General features: G+C 31.0%; 1 protein-coding gene and 1 long non-coding RNA gene across 9 annotated transcripts; one reads left to right on the top strand and one right to left on the bottom strand.

Moving 5' to 3' along the window:
- Positions 1 to 1,386: 1,386 nt before the first annotated feature.
- LOC107946052 (nucleotide-sugar uncharacterized transporter 1) lies at positions 1,387 to 12,475 on the top strand. Of its 7 annotated transcripts, none has more exons than XM_041104528.1 (7): positions 1,395 to 1,702; positions 3,259 to 3,406; positions 3,517 to 3,722; positions 5,474 to 5,567; positions 9,508 to 9,674; positions 10,004 to 10,171; positions 12,151 to 12,475. In XM_041104528.1, exons 3-7 carry the CDS (start codon positions 3,589 to 3,591, stop codon positions 12,326 to 12,328), a joined length of 741 nt encoding a protein of 246 aa, XP_040960462.1. In that variant the 5' UTR covers positions 1,395 to 1,702; positions 3,259 to 3,406; positions 3,517 to 3,588; the 3' UTR covers positions 12,329 to 12,475. The 7 variants fall into 7 exon arrangements, with proteins under 7 accessions (XP_040960461.1, XP_016735745.1, XP_040960462.1 ...); XM_016880250.2 differs by lacking the exon at positions 12,151 to 12,475 and adding an exon at positions 10,313 to 10,560 and having other exon boundaries at positions 1,397 to 1,702; positions 3,255 to 3,406; XM_016880237.2 differs by having other exon boundaries at positions 1,398 to 1,702; positions 3,255 to 3,406.
- A 1,196-nt stretch (positions 12,476 to 13,671) lies between these two features.
- LOC107946041 (uncharacterized) lies at positions 13,672 to 16,294 on the bottom strand. Of its 2 annotated transcripts, none has more exons than XR_001696815.2 (5): positions 15,760 to 16,294; positions 14,983 to 15,095; positions 14,800 to 14,873; positions 14,610 to 14,676; positions 13,672 to 13,955 (listed from the first exon to the last, which is right to left on the bottom strand). It is a non-coding gene; the product is annotated as an uncharacterized lncRNA (long non-coding RNA). The 2 variants fall into 2 exon arrangements; XR_001696814.2 differs by having other exon boundaries at positions 15,025 to 15,095; positions 15,760 to 16,286.
- Between the last annotated feature and the right edge of the window lie 2,214 nt (positions 16,295 to 18,508).

The raw sequence follows: 18,508 nt of genomic DNA, 5'->3' as shown, positions 1-18,508 counted from the left end.
GACAAATCAGAAATATGTTCTATTATCCAAGACATAAAGGCTCTACAGAGAAAGTTTAGATTTCTCAAATTCCAACATGTTCGTTGCAAAGCAAATAATCTGGCAGACACTATAGCTACTGAAAGCTTGAAGAAAAGGAAAGGGTTTTACTTGGAAGGCTCAGTGCCAAGATATGCAGTTAAAGCACTAGAAGATGATTGGATCAGAGAACCAAACTGAAGTTTTTGAGGAAAGACAATGTTTGCTCCCTGGGATTCAAAAAATCGGAGAAGAAATGTTTTTTGGAGGAAATGAATATCAGGAAACTAGGGGAGCGTTTTGGACGAAAAATGGGTTTTTGGAAAAGATAAACCGTCGGGTAATTATGGCTGGATAGATGATGGGATGGATGATGGCTTTTTCGAGGAAGTGGGCTTTTAATGCTTTGTTTTTTCTTTAATAATGTTTTTTTCTCCTTCTCTCTTTTTAATGTTGTTATTGAAAACTTGTTAGGTTTCTATGGTGGGCTGTGAAGTGGCCTTTGGACATGAGGCTTGTTTCTCTGTTCATTTTTTTTTAATGACAGCCTAGTTCGATTTTGCTCAAAAAAAATGTTAGGGAATGAATTGAAAAGGTTTAAATTTAGATAAACACGAGAAAAATTTTTGAGAGATATATTTGAGTAATTTAAATAAGAATTTTATATAAAATTTTAAGTTTATTATTTTTAAAAAAATAAAAAATAAGGATTTATTATTGTTATTCTTATATTTTTAATGGCTATTTAAAGTTAATTTTAACAGGAACAGACCTAACATGTAAATAGACTAAAAGTTGAAAAATATTTACGGCGGCTTCACCTATTTTCCAAACAATCTAAAAAGAGAAATTGCTTCATAATGTCCCTGAATGTTTTATATAATAACACTTCAATCTATTAGTGCCAATTGAATTATTTATGTACATGACTTTTAAATTGGATGATAAAAAAAATTAGGTTAGTTTAAAAAAAAAGCCACAGTTGTGGAGAGCTCAGGAGGCGTATTGACATAGTACCCATTTGCCCACTTTGTAACAGCAAGGAAGAGGATGCTTAACTTCTGTTTGTCAAATGTAAATTTGCTACAGATGTCTAGTTTGAGTGGATCCAAAACTTCTTGGAAATGGGCAAAGATTATTTTTAGTACTGAAGGTCAAATTTTCTAAGCAAGATTCAATAACATCTCGTGCGCAATCTGGAGAACCTGTAACCAAGAGTTGTTCAAAAGAACTAAGACCTCACCCTTTTAAAGCACTTTGTCGAGCCAATCATTTGTTTAACCATAAAATGTGATGCAGGCTTATAACAGTGAAATACAATTATTGATCGAGGGCACCGCAGGCAAAGCCACCAGCAACGACAAATCAAGGAAACTACCACAGACAAATCAAATAATAATTAAAGGAATTTACAATCAAAAAAATATTTCTACCCCAAGGGCAAAGCAAAAAGTATTTAATTTAAAAATAAGAAAAACAAAGACCTTGGCCGGCTGGTCAACATCCTAACATTTCCTTGGTTTTGAACTCGATTGCAATGGCAATCGGCTCTGCTTCTCCTCCTTGTAAAACATATAACGCACCAAAACTTGAAGTCAAAAAATGCGGCGCATGAATCAGATTTTGGGCCTTTTCTTTAGTAAAGATGTGAGGAAGCAAAACCCTAATGATTTTGCTAAACCAGGTAATTACATTATTACTTTAAATTTTATTTTTATTTTTCGTTTTCGTGTTCCTTTTTTGCTTAGAAATACGTTTGCTGCTAAGCGTTAATTCGCCAGTCTTGGTTGCTTCTGTTTCATTAGAATTTCCGTCAATGACCCTATTAGTATATATATATTTGAATTTTGGGTGAGAAGTTGTAGTATTTATTGAAGCAAACTTTGTATGACAGTGTCTTCAACGGTACATACTGATGGTTAGAACTTGAGATTCCAATTTTGAAGTTTCAGGTTTAAATTTTTGGGATGGAAGTTGAGGTTTGGCCGTTTAGGCTGGGAAATTGTGGCTTCCATTATTTACCTCAAGACCTATGGACCTTGGAATTTACTAGGGAAAGTAAAGGAAAAGAAAGGAATGTTAAAAGAGAGAACATTATGTATGTTTATTTTGTTTCGATATATAAAATTAGTAAAGCAAAGTAATATTTACAATTTTTGGTTGGTTAAACTGAGAAAAGCCAAGGAAATGATTGATTATAATGATTTTTCCTAATTATGTCATTTTGTAAAATAATTTATATAAAAAATTAATAGGATAAAATGAAATATCACATCAGTAACCTCATTTTTCTTTTTCTAGCTTTTCCTTCAAGTTGGGTAATTAAAAACTAATGGTGAGTTTGAATGAGCGATTGGGTGCGGTGCGGTACGGTACATTTAGCTTATTTTTTGTCTCACGTTACAGTATCGTTACAGTATCTAATCTCACCGTCACCGCTATTTTTACACTAACCACAGGTAAACACACCGCCCATCCAAACTCACCCTAAGTAATTTAAGGGAAAGCTAGGGAAATTCAACTCCCTTTACTTTCCTTAAACTATTCAAACAAGGGAAATGGTGTTACTTTCCTTTTCTTAATTTTAATGCAATCCAAACATAGTGTTAGAGACTAACTTGAATTTGATCGTTATTTTACCTCCATAATCCTGGAGATAGATTCAATTTTGGGTTGCCCGATACACTAAATGTCTCTATAAGATTTTCCATTCTAAAGCTTTGAAAGCTTTTAGCTAGACTTTGGCAAATTTGGACACTGATACGAACACAAATCATGTTTAATTAGCATGATGTCAGCGTAATAAACACTATACTACACGTTTAAACTCAATCATATCAGTTAGCATGACAGTTTACTACATGTATTGCGTGGTATTGACATATTTAATAATCTTTTTCTTCTGTTTGTGTCTACACTGTTGATACGAAGAAAAGAGGAAACAGCATGCATGCATGTAATGCCTGGTCTTCTTTTTGGTTTTACTTGTAGCTCAAGCATATTTAGTTCTCCCAACTTAATACATAAAACACAAATATCTGTTTTTCTCCGAAAGTTGCTTTGGGTGTTTGGAACCATTTAAGGAATATGATCTGTTGAACTACACCTCATATCTCCAGTCCCCACTCTTGTTACATTTTGGTCAATGCAGGCAATAACCTTTTTTAACATTTGTAAATTCTATAAATTATTTGAGTAATCTTAAATCTTCAAACGTTTCCCTTTTGGGTAAAAAGGCAGGGATCTGGAGAACAATCAAGCTTCTTTATTTGAGAAGTTGCATTCATCCGATAGTGCAAAGCATGAACGACAACGAATTTTTGGCCCTCTTGCTGCTCTTGCGTTCAACTTAGTGGTTGCCGTTGGCATCATTTTCTTGAACAAATGGGTCTGTATGATTAATTTTGTGTATGCAACATAATTCTTTTGCTGCACTGTCTGTTTTAGCTGTAGCAGCATTCTAAAATTTCAATGCTCCACACTTTTTTGTTCATCCAGGTTCTTGAAAATGTTGGGTTCCAGTTCCCAGTATGTCTGACTGTTATTCATTATGCTGTCAGCTGGGCATTAATGGCGAGTTTGAAATTCTTTTCTATCCTTCCTGCATCTCCTTCCTCAGAGTTGGCCCCTTTATCTTTGTTTACTTTCGGATTTGTTAACTCTGTGTCTACTGGCCTTGCTAATGTCAGCTTGAAGTACAACAGGTGAGATAACAAGTTAAATAAGGGTTTTTTTACAAAATTATTATAAAAAAATAAAAAAATAACTAAAATATTATAACTTTTTTTTATTTACCAAAATATTATAAAATTTTTTTATTTACCAAAATATAACAAAGAAAAAAGAAAAAAAAACCTGACACAGCCTGATCAGGCCAATCACATTGGCGGCACCAAAGGTGTAGTTAATGGTAGTTTTAAGGACTTGACATGCAAATTTACCATTTTAAAATTTGAAAGGTAATTGTTGCTGTGCGCACTAAAATTGAAATATGCCTAACTGCCTTCTAAACTCTCCTTATTTATTATTATTTTTATTCCCCTTCAACTCATTTTTTATTTAATAACTCTATTTTAATTTATTAAATTTAATAGTTTATGTTTATAGATAAAATAGTTTATGTTTCTATTATTTTTTTCCTTTTGATTTAATATTAGTTAAGGGAATATATTAAATTTATAAAATTAAAATAGTTTAATTTAATAACTCTATTTTAATGTAATAAACTATTCTCATTTAATAACTCTATTTTAATTTTTAAAAAATTAAATTAAACTATTTTAATTTTAATCCTCTGAATTTAATATATTCCCTTAACTAATATTAAATCAAAAGGAAAAAAATAACAGAAACATAAACTATTTTATCTATTTATAAATTTAATATATTCTTAATAGACTTATAACATAAACATGTTAGACTAAATAATGGAAACATAAACTATTTTATCTATTTATAAATTTAATATATTCTTAATAGACTTATAACATAAACATGTTAGACTATTTTAATTAAAATAGTCTCTTAAGATATTATGAAACAACAAATTTTATATTTCAGTAAATTTTATATTTTAAATGAAAATAGAGTTATTAAATGAGAATAGTTTATTAAATTAAAATAGAGTTATTAAATGAGAATAGTTTATTAAATTAAAATAGAGTTATTACTTAATTAGAATTCTAAGTATCTTAATTATCACTTAACTAATATTAGATTTAATTAAAAAAATTAATAGAAATACCAGGCATGCTTTATTGAAAAACCAGAAGTAATAATAAAACTGAATGTAACCCAAATAGAAAAAATAAATTATAATTATATTATATACTCTTAATAACTCTATTTAGTAAATTTTTTAAATAAACTATTCTCATCAAATTATCAAAATAATACATAAAATGCGAATTAGTTTATACTTTTTTAAATAGCTTTATTTTAGGTAAAATATATTTACTTTAATAATAAAATAAATGGCTTTTATGAGTAAAAATCATAGATTAAGAGCTTATTTAACTACAAAAATAAGTTGAGGGCTTGTTTCTTAAATAAAAAAGTGAGTTGAAGGGAAATAAAAAGAAAATAATAAATAAGGAGGGCTTAGAAAGAAATTAGCCACATTTCAATTTTAGTGTGCCCCACACGCACAGCAGCATAATTCACTTTCAAAATTTAAAATGGTAAATTTGCATGTCAGGTCTTTAAAACTACCATTAACTGCCAATGTGATTGGCCTGATTAGGCTGTGTCAGGTTTTTTTTTCTGTTTTTTGTTTTTTTTGGTATATTTTGATAAATAAAAAAATATAATATTTTGGTAAATAAAAAAAAAGTTATAATATTTTGGTTGTTTTTTATTTTTTTATAATAATTTTGTAAAAAACCCAGTTAAATAACTAATTTCAGTTTCCTAGGTGACACCCTAGTTTATACGTTAATTCATTAGTTTTCCTCAGTGTGGGATTTTATCAGATGGCTAAGATTGCTATTACACCATTGATTGTCCTGGCAGAATTCATATGGTACAAGAAGAGAATTGCTTTCTCAAAGGTAATTTTCCGTTCCTGATTCTTTACTGTGTAATTGGTGTATTTTGATGTCTTGGTAAATACTTAAGTTATAATTAACAGAAATGATGAATACAAGAACATTCTTAACAAAGATTCATATTAATTTCTAGCTTTCTTCAAAATGGAGAAATATTCTGTTTCCATCACTGTCTTAGGAAATATTTATCTCATATTTGGATGGAATCAAATTGTTTATTGTCCCCATTCACTATTTCTAAATAATTTTTGTTCTGAATTACTGATTACATCTATATCTATATCTAGCTATGAGTAGTAGAGCTGTGTACTAATAGGGAATCAATAGTATATAGGTGTCTTGTTTCCGTTTCCCTTTTTAGTTAGAATTTTATTCCTAGATCATGATTTTCTTCTTATGAGACATTTGTTTTCGAACCTATTTGCCCTTGTGTCTCGGTGCAAATTGATCGTACATGCTAATTAGGGATTTGCTTGTTATTTTAGGACTTTGAAACAAGAAGCTAATTCCTCTATTATCAATATGATTTTCATTTATGAACAATAATTATAAGATCGAGTGCATGGTCATACTCATAATTCATTAGAATTGATTTTTTTTATAGTTCCTAATACGCGACATCATATGGAGTGAACTAAGAATGAGTTTGGATGGGCGGTGCGTTTACCTGCGGTTAGTGTAAAAACAGCGGTGGTGGTGAGATTAGATACTATAGCGATACTGTAGCGTGAGACAAAAAGTAAGCTAAACGCACCGCACCGCACCCAATCACTTATCCAAACCCACCCTAAATCTCAGCGTCTGGCTCATTGACCAAGAGCGTATATTCATGCCGTGTTATCGAGTCATAGGAATTACGTGCTAGTGATGTGTGCATGTTGTATCCCAAAAAATCATATGGGGTGAACTTCTTACTTAGGGTGCGCTAAATAAACTATTAATTTTTTTTTATTTCATTGAAAATAAAAATTTTTCAACATTTAATAGTTTAAGTGTTTGATAATCAAATTAACTTTTTACTTAATATAATATTTTCAATAGAAAAGTGTTGAATAAGATAAGCAGGTGGATAATTACTTATCATCGTGAAATTATTAGTTGTTTTTTTTAGAAAATTACATTTGAAATAATTATCTCTTTTTTTATTATAAAAAAATTAGATATTCAAATTATCATATTTAAAATTTATCCAAAACTATCAAAATAATGTATATTAATAAGATTAAATTAAGAAATAAATAACTTTCAGAAATCAATATTTACTTTTATCAAATATAATTATATCAATACTTAATTTTTACTAATTTATCAAACAATTTTTTAATATAAATTCACTACTTATAACATCCTGTACTAAAAATTTAACATTTAAATATTCTATTTATCAAACATCACTTTAGTGTTTGTCTTCAGGCTTTCTACATTATTGATGTTAAAAATAAGTTGGATTTGTTTTTCGTTAAAAGTTAATTTAATGGGATCAAGCGTCATACTGTTAAGCTCTGAAATTAAAGATTGAGTCATTAGACAATTTGTAGGAAAATCTGCTTAGATTATAGGGGCTTTCTTATTCTTGCCATGAGAATAAACTATGATGAAAATGTAGAACTCGTCAAAGCGAGTTCATAACCTTAAACTCGTTAGGAAAGAGCCTTAAACCTCTACAATTGGAATAAAAATACCATTTTGCCCCTTGTTTTGTCTCTTTGCATAATTTCTTCACAAATTTCTTCACAACAATAGATACTTATCAAATCCAAATATCATAATTAACATTAAACTCTTAATAATAATCCTTGTATGGTAAAAGTTACACTTTTATCCTCTTCTCAACAAAAATAGAAATTTTACAATTTAATCCATATATTTTAGAATCTTTTTCATTTTATTTCCTAGAGTGGTTTTCATCGCACTAATACATATTCCAATTTCATTCTCATGCCAAATAATCGGTAATAATTCTTATTTCTTTTTTGATTAAATTTGCACTTTAATTCTCCAATTTTTTCGAATTTACAATTTATTTCTTTTGGCACATGTCCATGTCCACAATACTATTCATCGAACTCATCCCTAATATCAATTTTCCTTTTGTAAAATTTTTATCTGACGCAATTTTTAATTTTTTCGTCATTTCATTGTATCAAATCTCAGAACAGTACTCTGTCTTATTGAAAATTTGGGGGTGTTAAAAAAACTTATGATAATTTTGAGTTGTCCGCTCCTAACCAAACTTATAGTAATAACTACTTTATAAATAGGTTTACTGTGCAAAGTTGCTTCTTTATATTAATTAATGCTAACTTGGTCGTCATATTCTTTTACTTTAATTCTTGAGGTGCCAGTCATCTTGTTTGATTGTAGCAAAAGTGACCCAAGTTCTTTTTTCGGCATTCTGATCAAGCATGCACAAAAGGAGAACCCTAGTGTTATTGTCTCGAGTCTGGGATTGAGTCATAGGACGAGTAGCTTAGAATCAGATTCGAGGACAGGGTCTTTACCCTTATTTTGATTCCTATTTTCGCCTACCGTAGTGGAATTCTCAGGTAGTTGCTTACCTTGGAACTTTAAATGAGTTGTCTACTTTTAATTTACCGAAACTTTCAACTTATTTTATGGATGAATAATAAAAGAGATCTCAAAATTATACATAAATTTTAGTTAAATGTGTAATTTTATATATAAAATTTTGATTTGATTCAATTATCATAAATTATTAACATAAGTATTGATATTACATCATTTTATGTTTATATATTACATATACACATAATTATATTTATCCCATATAAAAATAAATTAATATATTTATTTCTTTGAATATATATGATTGAATCAAAATTAAAGTTTCATGTATCTATTTGAATCACAATTAAAGTTTTATGTGTATAATTATACCAAATCAAAATTAATGTATGAAATTGTATATTGAATCAAGATTCATGTATAATTTTGAAATTAAATATTCTAATTCATTAGGAAAATTTTATTAAAACTAGTAAGGAAATTTCAGGGAATAGAAATTAGAATCAAATCAGAATACCAATCAAATTCCTTAACATTACTCCTTTCCTGGAGAAAAAGCTTGTCCTCAAGCTTGAAATCAACTGGCCCTTGTATCTGTTGTTATCTCTGTTGGTTCATTGTCCTTTATTTCCAACTAGAAAAGCTTTTTGCATTGATTGGGCTTGCGCATATAGCTCATCACAATTGTAACAAAGTCCTTTTGCACGTTGCTCAGTCATCTCTCTGCTTGTCAGTGTTTTAACGAAGGTAGAAGGGGCATTGCTAAATTTGGGTGTAGCTCGCGTTCTTTTGTCCAGAATCATCTTAGTTGTTGTTTGTGTAATTTTAGAATTCTAGACAGCAGTAGGATTATCAGGTGGGTTTGTTCCTGTTAGTAATTTTTTTCTCAAATAGCCTTTCTAGACTCATCTCTTGAACTAGATTGGGTCGGTGATGTAATTCCACATCAGCTCTGATGGATTCGATTAAGCCTGAAGTGAACAAGTCAACCTGTTGATTGATAATAAAGGATACAAGGGAACCGATTGGTTCATCTGATCCATACCTCAAGACCTTTTAAAATTCAGAATGTGTTTTCTAACGACGCAAATATGCATCTGCCGAGTTAAAGAAAAAAGTAGACCAAAATACTTTTTAAGTACTCTGAAGATTGTATCCTTAGAAGAAAGTTAATTGTGGAATCGAGCTTCCGATTGGATGGAACATTTTAAGCTAATGAATCAACAATCAATTTAATCGGATTAGAGGTTATTAACATGATCAAAAACAGTGAATTCAAACTTAATTTCTCAATTGACAGTACTAATCCAATAACTTTGATTCCCAACAACACTTCCAATAGCAAACTCAAGTGTCGGCAATTTGCTTTTCGTTTTCTTTCTTTGTTTAATTCCTCCTATCCTATGAAATCTTTCAGGTGGTTGCATTAACTGTTGTATCCGTTGGGGTTGCTGTTGCTACTGTAACTGATTTACAATTCATCTTCCTCGGTGCTTGTGTAGCAATGGCATGGATAATACCTAGTGCAGTCAATAGAATACTTTGGTCCAACGTGCAACAACAACAAAAATGGACAGCATTGGCGTATGTTTCATGTTCCCCTGAGCTTATTTGGCAGTTTTAGATTGAGGGGAATAAATGTAGCCTGCGAAAAAAGATTCTACTTTTGGATGTTTGGATGGGATGCAGATTTTAAAGTAATATTTGCTTGTTCTCTTGATAGGAAAGATTGAAAAGTTCCTTTCGGAGATAAGACTAATCCTTTCTTGTTCTCACTATTCCTTTCCCAATAATATCCAAACATGGTCATGGTTACCAGCGTGCAAGAAAATATTTCTTTTCCTTTACGTTGATTGTCTTACTGAAATATTTCAAAATTTCTCACTGGTTTAAGTTGTGAATCTGTTGAACAGATTAATGTGGAAGACTACACCAATCACTTTGGTTTTTTTGGTTTTTATGATTCCTTTGGATCCTCCTGGTTTGCTTGCGTTCCATTGGAGCTTCGGCAGTATATCAGCCATTCTCATGTGTGCTTTTCTTGGCTTCTTGCTTCAGTGGTCAAGTGCTTTGACACTTGGGTAAGTTCCAATTAAGCTAGTTTTTAGTTTGATCCATGCTGCAACTTGCTATCATTGATGTTTACGACTTGCCATAATATCATCTTTTTTGCTTTATGGGGTTGGTTTTTATCTTACTGTGATTTTTCCCCTCTAACATAGGATAAGTATTCATGGCTGGCTAGGTAGGAGGTCCAGGACCGGTTCTTTTTGTTCAAAGCAAAATGACTTTTTGAAAATGATTTTTGCATTTTCTGATGTTCATTTGACTGAAAATTAATTGTAAATTAAATCTTGTTCTCTGACACTGTCCTCGGAATAAGTGCCCAACTGCTCATGGCCATGAGTAGGCTAGTCATCAAATCTGCAAACTTAGTTCAATTTTAACCTGGATTTGACATGATTTTTTAGATTGAGACTTCACTTGAGTCCTCTATTATTATATTAATTAATAAAACAATGTTTGCTTTTAGTGTTTTTTTAAAGAATAAAAATATTTAATACTGTAATTTTCAGTATTTCTATTTTGAATATATTTGAAACACATTTATATTCTAATATTATATATTATTTTGATAATGTTGTAACATTTATTTCTATATTAATATTTGAAAAAAAAAGTAGAAATGATATTTTAATAATTATTATAATTTTTAAATATTACTACAACTATTTTTTTATTAATTAAGTAGCATTATTTAATATGTGTGTGTGAGTATTGTTATTTGAAAAAGAAAATTCAAACAACTAAAAAAAATCTCAAATTTATATCATACTATTAAACAGTATGATCATTCAGTGAAAAGTTAGAATTAGACTTTTGAAGACTTCAACTTTATTATGACTAAGCTATGGAATTTTTGGCGTGATGGAGTAATGAGGTCATTTTCATTACAAAGCTAAGTGATAAAGAGATAAAGAATGATTTATACAATAAAAGGGTCGATATTTAAATAAGTCCTTATAGTTTCTTTTTTTCCCCATACAAACCCCTATTTTTAGCACTCATAAAAACCCTTAGTTTTAATTAGTTTGACACATGAAATTTAAATTGACAAAATTACATGTAAAAGTAGTTTTTAATTGAACAGACACATACGATTATTTATTTATTTATTTATTTTATCACAGATCTATTGATTGTAAAAAAATTCAGTATGAATGCTTACCACTAAATGTACCGTATTAAAACTATTTTAATCTAATAAAATTTGAAAAAAAAAATGAAAATTTTAAAATTGTTTAAGATTTTATTGGATTAGTTTTAAGGAGATGCATTTGATTATAGACTTTCATATAATTGAATACTTTGGAATAAATTGATTTATGATAAAATAAAAAAAGGTAATTTTCTTTACTTATGCGTTTGTCCAAGTAAACAAATAATTTTTATGTAATTTTGTTAGTTTAAATTTCATGTAATCAAACAATGCCAACAAATTAAAACTAAGGTATTTTATGAGTATATGTTAATGAATAGGGCTTATTTAGGTAAAATAAAACTGCAGAATTTATTCAAATAAGCTGTTATAGTTTAAAGGGTTTTTAAAAAAAAGCATTTAAGCCTTATTAAATTATTATAAAAATGAATTTAGAGTAAAAAATAAATGAATATAACAAATTAGGCAAAATATGAGAAATTAGAGAAATGAAAACAATGTGGAATAATTAAAACAGACATAACATAAAAACTGTACAAATGTGTCAAAAAAATAATAGCATTCCCGCAACAGGGTGCAAGCGTTTATCTAGTATTAAAAGAAAATGCTTATGTTTTCAGAAAATCTTTAACTTTTCTAGAAAGTACATTTTAGAGTTAATTAATATGAAACAAACGTTGTAAGTAGACATAATAAAAGAAGTCGGATTTGATATTTTCTGATTTTTCAAGATGCATAAAAAATTTGGACGTCTAAAGTGGAATGGTGATAAAATGTACAAAAAAAAGGAAGGAGAATTATTTGCCCGTATACCTCATGTGTTGTTTGGTTCATGTTCAGGGCTACATCTGCTATATCCTCTGTGGTTCTTGGACAATTCAAAACTTGTGTTATCCTCCTCGGAAATTATTATCTTTTTGGTTCAAATCCTGGCACAACCAGTATTTTTGGTGCGTTTATAGCCATTGGTGGAATGTCCTTTTACACATACCTTAATATACGTGCTATGAAGCGGTAGTCAGGGTCATTGTTGCCCCAGACGAAGGAACTGGAGAGGACATGTTACAAAAACTACTTAAAAACTTCATGCTGATTGCATATATGCCACTGAATGCCAAAACTCTGTAATAGTTTAAACTATTGCTAATATCATTATTTAAAATAAGCATGATTGAAGTAATCTACTAAAAGAAAAATTAAGATTGAAAATTCCTTGATATTCAACTTTGACAACAAATAACGTTGGTGTTGAGCATGGTAAAGCAAAGATCGTCGAGGTTTTCTTCAATTTTTGTATAAGATTTTGGGACGTTTTTGGTATCCTTATATGCTAAAATTGTATTTTTGCTGATTGTTATTTTGGTGCTTACAAAAAAATTTGGTTGTTTTGTTCAGAAAGTGGGATACATTTGTTCTTTTCAACCCAAACTTTTTTTTTCTGAAAAAAAAATATTTACACAAAAAATAATTTCTAAAAAAACAAAAAACAAAAAAAAATTATTTGTACACATTTCAAGCCCAAAATTTTCAAATTTGGTTTTCACTACTTAGAAGAGGCCGCCCTTAATTCTTGAATGAAAATTTTAAGTTGATTCACAACTTTGGGATTTTGAGATTTTGGAGTTAAATCAAATTTCCTTTTACTCTTAGTTTAAGTTTTCATTTATTTCAATTTTCTTAGTTTAAGTTTTCATTTATTTCAACTTTCTTTGCTTCTATTACGCACTACAACAAAACAGGCCTATCGCGACACTTTTTTTGACTTAAGACATGCAAAAAAAAGTTAGCATAGATCACCTCGACGCTTCTGAGAATGTCGTCTATAGTGCAGTTGGCATAGGTCTCGTGACGGTTTTGAAAAAGCGTCAGCATAATTCAACGTAAGCTGACCTTTATTGAAGGGTTGACAAAAACTCGTCTAAGGCAACCTTAAAAAAAGTCAAGATAGGCTTTGTCTAAGGCAACCCCATCTAACAACCTTAAAAAGTTTAGAATAGCCTTATTTAAGACAACCTTAAAAGGGTTGAGATAACCTCGTCTAAGGAAATCTTAAAAAAGTTGAGATAGATATTGTCTAAGACAATCCTAAAAAGGTTAGACTAGACATTATCTAAGACAACCTTAAAAAAAGAGTTAAAATAAACACGTTTAAGATAACCTTAAAAAAGTTAAGATAAACATTGTCTAAGGCAACCTTAAAAAAGATTGAAATAAACCCATCTAAGAAAACCTTAAAAGGGTTGGATAGACATGTCTAAAGCAATTTTTTTCTATTTTTTATTATTTGAATATTAATATATTTTCGTAAATATTTACAGTGAACAATGATAAAAATTATGCTTTAAATACAACTAAAAAATATAAAATTAAAATAAAGATTGAATGTTCACTACAAAAATCGATCCAACAATCAAAATACACTAACATTTAGTCGAAATGTATACAACCAACATTCAACCCAATGTACAGAAGTAAACAAATGAGTCTGAAAATTCTTGCAAGTGAAGATAACCCATGAATCATTCCAAATTTATTGTTCATGGCTGCAAGCTTTGGATTAGTCTTTGCAGTTTCCTGATTCTTCGACCATCCAATTTTGGCATAATGTTTGCTTCTCTCTCCACTTTGTGCCTTTGCTTCATCATCTGCAATATCATACATAATCATATCACAAAGGCATTTACATTTATCCGACTTCAATTCAGCAAATCAACAAGAAAGCCAAGCTAAAATAACAAAAGCTATATCCAAAACTGTAGCAATTAATTGACTTATTTCAAAGGTTCCTAAGAAAATGTAAAACACAAACCAGAAAATGCTTAACGTTGTCAACTCTTGTGCATCATTTAACACAAGCATCCACTCCACTGAATTTTATACTACCATTCTAAAAAATTTATAAGCCTTAACATTTTAGACTTGAAATTACAGAAAATAAAAATTCTTTTTCATTTGTCAACCAGAACCCTAGAAATGAAATTGAATTTCACACATTTATATTAATTAACATGACATCTCAAAATTCAAATTTCTATGATCAACAGGAACTAGATAAACCCAATGAGTAACCTCAATGGTCATGGGAGTAAAAACGAACAAATTGGATAGATTGAAGGCAAATATTTTGACATTTAAAAAAAAAGAAAAAAGACAAAGGCCAGAAAGGCAGCCACAGAATTGTGTCTACCAAATCCGAATGAATTCGAAATTGCTGAGAATCATAAATAACTTGGTTAGAATTATTGGGCTCTGGTCTAAATCAACTGAAACAGGATAGGATTAGGATTCAGGAGTCTTACCAACATTAACTTCGTGTTGTTTCTTTTGGTTGGCCACAGTGTCAAACTCAACTAAAGGCTCTGGATTCTGCTTTAAACAAATGCATACAATAGATCACTTCATCTATAATAATAAAGCCAAATGTGATCCAGAAAATCATTGTCGGGGATTGGCAATACATGGTACATTAAACAAGCAACTAACACCTACAAATTGATTTATCAAGGGATGCAACCATCTTGTGGCAATGGCTTCTAAACCACTCGATGCGCCCAGACAATTCCCTATCATGGACCGAAACAAGAAGCAAAGCAATTAGCCAATTGCAAGGTAGCAACATTAGAGTACACAATCATCTCAAAATTTGTAAAACTAGGGAGAAAGAGAAGGTACATTTGATGCATTGATTTTGATATCTGATGTATTCTTGAATACCTTTTTAATAGCATCGATCTCAACTAGGTCACCAGCAAGAGTAGAAGTTGCATTGCATTGATGTAGTTAACCTGAAAAATAAGACTTGCTTATTTTGCACAATTTTCACTTCTGAAATTATGCATAAGTTTCAGAAAATAATTACATTCTGAACCCTATTTGCACTTTTGCATATGAAGTAACACCACCACTTAAGTATCTTATCCATTAGGTCAGTTCTCTTTGTAGTCTAACTTAAAATGAAGCCTCGATCTAATTGGATAATATGACAAGTGATGAAAGAGAAGGTAACTAGATACACTTTTCAAGGAGGCTCAACTCAAAGAATGCTGCTATGTTTAACATAAAACAGAGAATTTTGGAGCTTGAATTTAGTTTTTCTAAAAAAGACACAGGAACTAATGGACAACAACAATATTCAATGCTACAAAGCACATTTGTTCAAAATCTAAAGGCATTGCACTCCAATTTAATCACATTGACAGAAAACAAAAAAGAATAGTAAAACGAAAGTCCAACTACGATATTAGGAACCTAGCAACATACGAAGAGAGAACAAATACAAAGCAATAGATCAGTAAATTTTATAAATGAAACACGAAATATTTCCCAAAAATGCAGCTCATTAATCACACAAATATCAAAACTAAGAAGCGAAGCAGTTAAGCATACAACAGCAACATATAAAATAACATAAACATACAAAATTGGAAAGAATTAGGGTTTAAAACTCACTCGACAAGAAATCTCTTAACGAGGCTATGAGGAGAACGCCGGAGGTCGGAAAGGTAGGGGAAGGGTCCAGTGAGAGAATGTCCTTGGCCAGTTTAAGAGACGAAAGCTTCACCGCCAAATCAACACAGATAATAAAGCGAGAGGCCGATATGCCCGTATGGTAGTGTATGCTAATCTGTAAAAGCCCTTGAACTCTAAGGTTTTGATTAATGGAAATATTCAACGTATTGAATATGAATCTCTGCTAGTCGTTTGTTTCTCTTGTGACCGTTACAGTCACTTCAAGGAAAACTACGGGTAAGGAAAAACACGACGTCGGACAAGGAAAGTGTTGTTACCGTTACGGTGGCGAAAAACAGAGCCTTTGGGCCCTGGATGCTGGTGGACCGTAAGTCTAAGCATCAATCAAGAAGCCAAAAACTCTGGGAAAGATTAATCAAGGAGAGAAATCGTCGAGATCTACGTTGAAGGCTTTGGAAAAAGGATAATGATTTTAGCCTATTTGATGCGGAAACCCGGATCTAGACACAAGAGAAACACAAATTAGAAATAAAACGAGAATAAATAAAAAATTAGTTAAATAATAAAAAAAGAGAAAAAAAGAGATAGATTTGCCCTATGGAACCCTTGGTTAACTTGTAACCAAAAATACCAATGATTGAGCGGCTCCCTACGAAACCCCTAGAAGAAGAACCTGTAGAAACACCGATGAACGGGAAAGAAATTTGAATATTTGTAACTCTGAAATACCTTCGAAAGTAACAAACTCCAAACTAAATAGCAAGAGAAGAATCACTCTACTCTCAAAAATTTGCCTCACACAAATTTAGAAGAAAACAAATACTCTCTTTTAATTCGACCCCCCAATGTGTAGAAAGCAAGCCTATTTATAGGCAAAATACACGAGTAATTGAACCCTAATAAAACTCTTTAAAATTATCTAAGAAAATAAATAAATAATAACCTAACCAATAAAATGACTTAACTTATAAGTGATGTGTCCCAACCAATGAGAATTAAGTAAATAATAATAATAATAAGATATATAAAAGATTAATCCACCAATTTATGGGCTTTCACTATTCCAAGATTGGTCTAGTGAATTGCATTCCCGTATTTGTCAACGTCACGAACATGATGAATTAAATTTTTAGCAACAAAGTCTTGGACAAAAGCATTCATCTTTGATTTTAATTGTTGTGCCTTGCTTCGAGTGATTGGACCACTAGGAAAAACAACCCCTTGAGTGTCACCTCCTTGGCTCGTATCATTCTCCCCCTCTTCAAGAAGATTCATCCTCGAATCTGAACCTACATCAAATCCAAAAGGAGAAAGATCAGAAACATTGAAAGTAGCACTAACACTATACTCACCAGGAAGATCAATGCGATAAGCATTGTCATTTATTTTCTCGAGTACTTGGAATGGTCCATCTCCTCGTGCATCAAGTTTATTCTTTCTCTTAGAAGGAAATCGTTCCTTCCTCATATGCACCCATACCCAATCTCAAGGTTCAAACAAGACTTGCTTTCACCCTTTATTAGCTCGATATGCATTGGACTCATTCTTTTTCTCAATGGCTTTACGAGCCTTCTCATGGATCTCTTTCACTAAATTAGCTTTCCTTTCACCATCTAAATTAGCAATCTCATTCAAAGGTAAAGGAAGCAAATCTAAAACAGTAAGTGGATTAAAGTCATATATAATCTCAAAAGGAGTAAAACCTGTGGAAGAATGAACAGAACGATTATAAGCAAACTCAACATAGGGTATCCATTCTTCCTAAGATTTAACATTCTTACCTATTATGGCTCTAAGCAAAGATCCCAAAACTCGATTTACCAACTCAGTTTGACCATCAGTTTGAGGGTGGCATGTAGTAGAGTAAAGTGGTTTAGTACCTAACTTACCCCATAACACCTTCTAAAAGTGACTAAGAAATTTTGCATCTCTATCGGAAACGATAGTCCTTGGGATTCCATGTAATCTCACAACTTCATGAAAAAATAGATCGGCAACATGGGTTGCATCATCAGTCTTATGGCATGGAATGAAATGAGCCATTTTAGAAAATCGATCCACAACCACAAAGATGCTATCTCTTCCACGCTTTGTCCTTGGTAAACCTATTATAAAATCCATTGAAATGTCAGTCTAAGGTGAACTAGGAACAGGAAGAGGAGTATATAGACCATGAGGCATCACAGTGGATTTAGCTTGTTTACAAGTAATGCAAGTAGACCAAATTTTCTCAACAAGTTTTCGCATGTTAGGCCAATAAAAATGCTCATGTAAAACATCATAAGTCTTAGTGACTCCAAAATGACTCATAAGACCACCACAATGAGCCTTTCGAACCAACAATTCTCGCATTGAACACTTTGGTAAGCATAGTCTATTATTTCGAAAAAGATAGCCATCATGCTTATAAAATTTGTGAAATGCACCATGTTCACATGCGTCATAAATGCTTGCAAAATCAAAATCAGTGGCATATAAATCTTTGAGATACTCAAAACCTAATAACTTAGTATGCAAAGTACTAAGTAAAGTGTACCTCCTTGATAGAACATCAACCACAATATTATCTTTACCTTTCTTATACCTTATAACATAAGGAAAAGATTCAATGAATTCAACCCACCTCGCATGTCGCTTGTTCAACTTACCTTGTCCCTTTAAGTGCTTAAGTGATTCATGGTCAGTGTGAATCACAAACTCCTTTGGTAAAAGGTAATGTTGCCAAACT

Source organism: Gossypium hirsutum, chromosome D11 (assembly GCF_007990345.1).
Source record: "Gossypium hirsutum isolate 1008001.06 chromosome D11, Gossypium_hirsutum_v2.1, whole genome shotgun sequence".
In the NCBI taxonomy this organism is placed as follows: Eukaryota; Viridiplantae; Streptophyta; class Magnoliopsida; order Malvales; family Malvaceae; genus Gossypium; species Gossypium hirsutum.
This window is presented reverse-complemented; position numbering and strand designations above follow the sequence as displayed.

Bases quoted from the DNA above. Each gene is read 5' to 3' on its own strand.
- LOC107946052 (XM_016880237.2), top strand. From the start codon at position 1,621: ATGCGGCGCATGAATCAGATTTTGGGCCTTTTCTTTAGTAAAGATGTG. The intron at 1,703-3,254 runs GTAATTACATTA...TTGGGTAAAAAG, and splicing joins TAATGATTTTGCTAAACCAG to GCAGGGATCTGGAGAACAAT. The intron at 3,723-5,473 runs GTGAGATAACAA...AGTTTTCCTCAG, and splicing joins GTCAGCTTGAAGTACAACAG to TGTGGGATTTTATCAGATGG.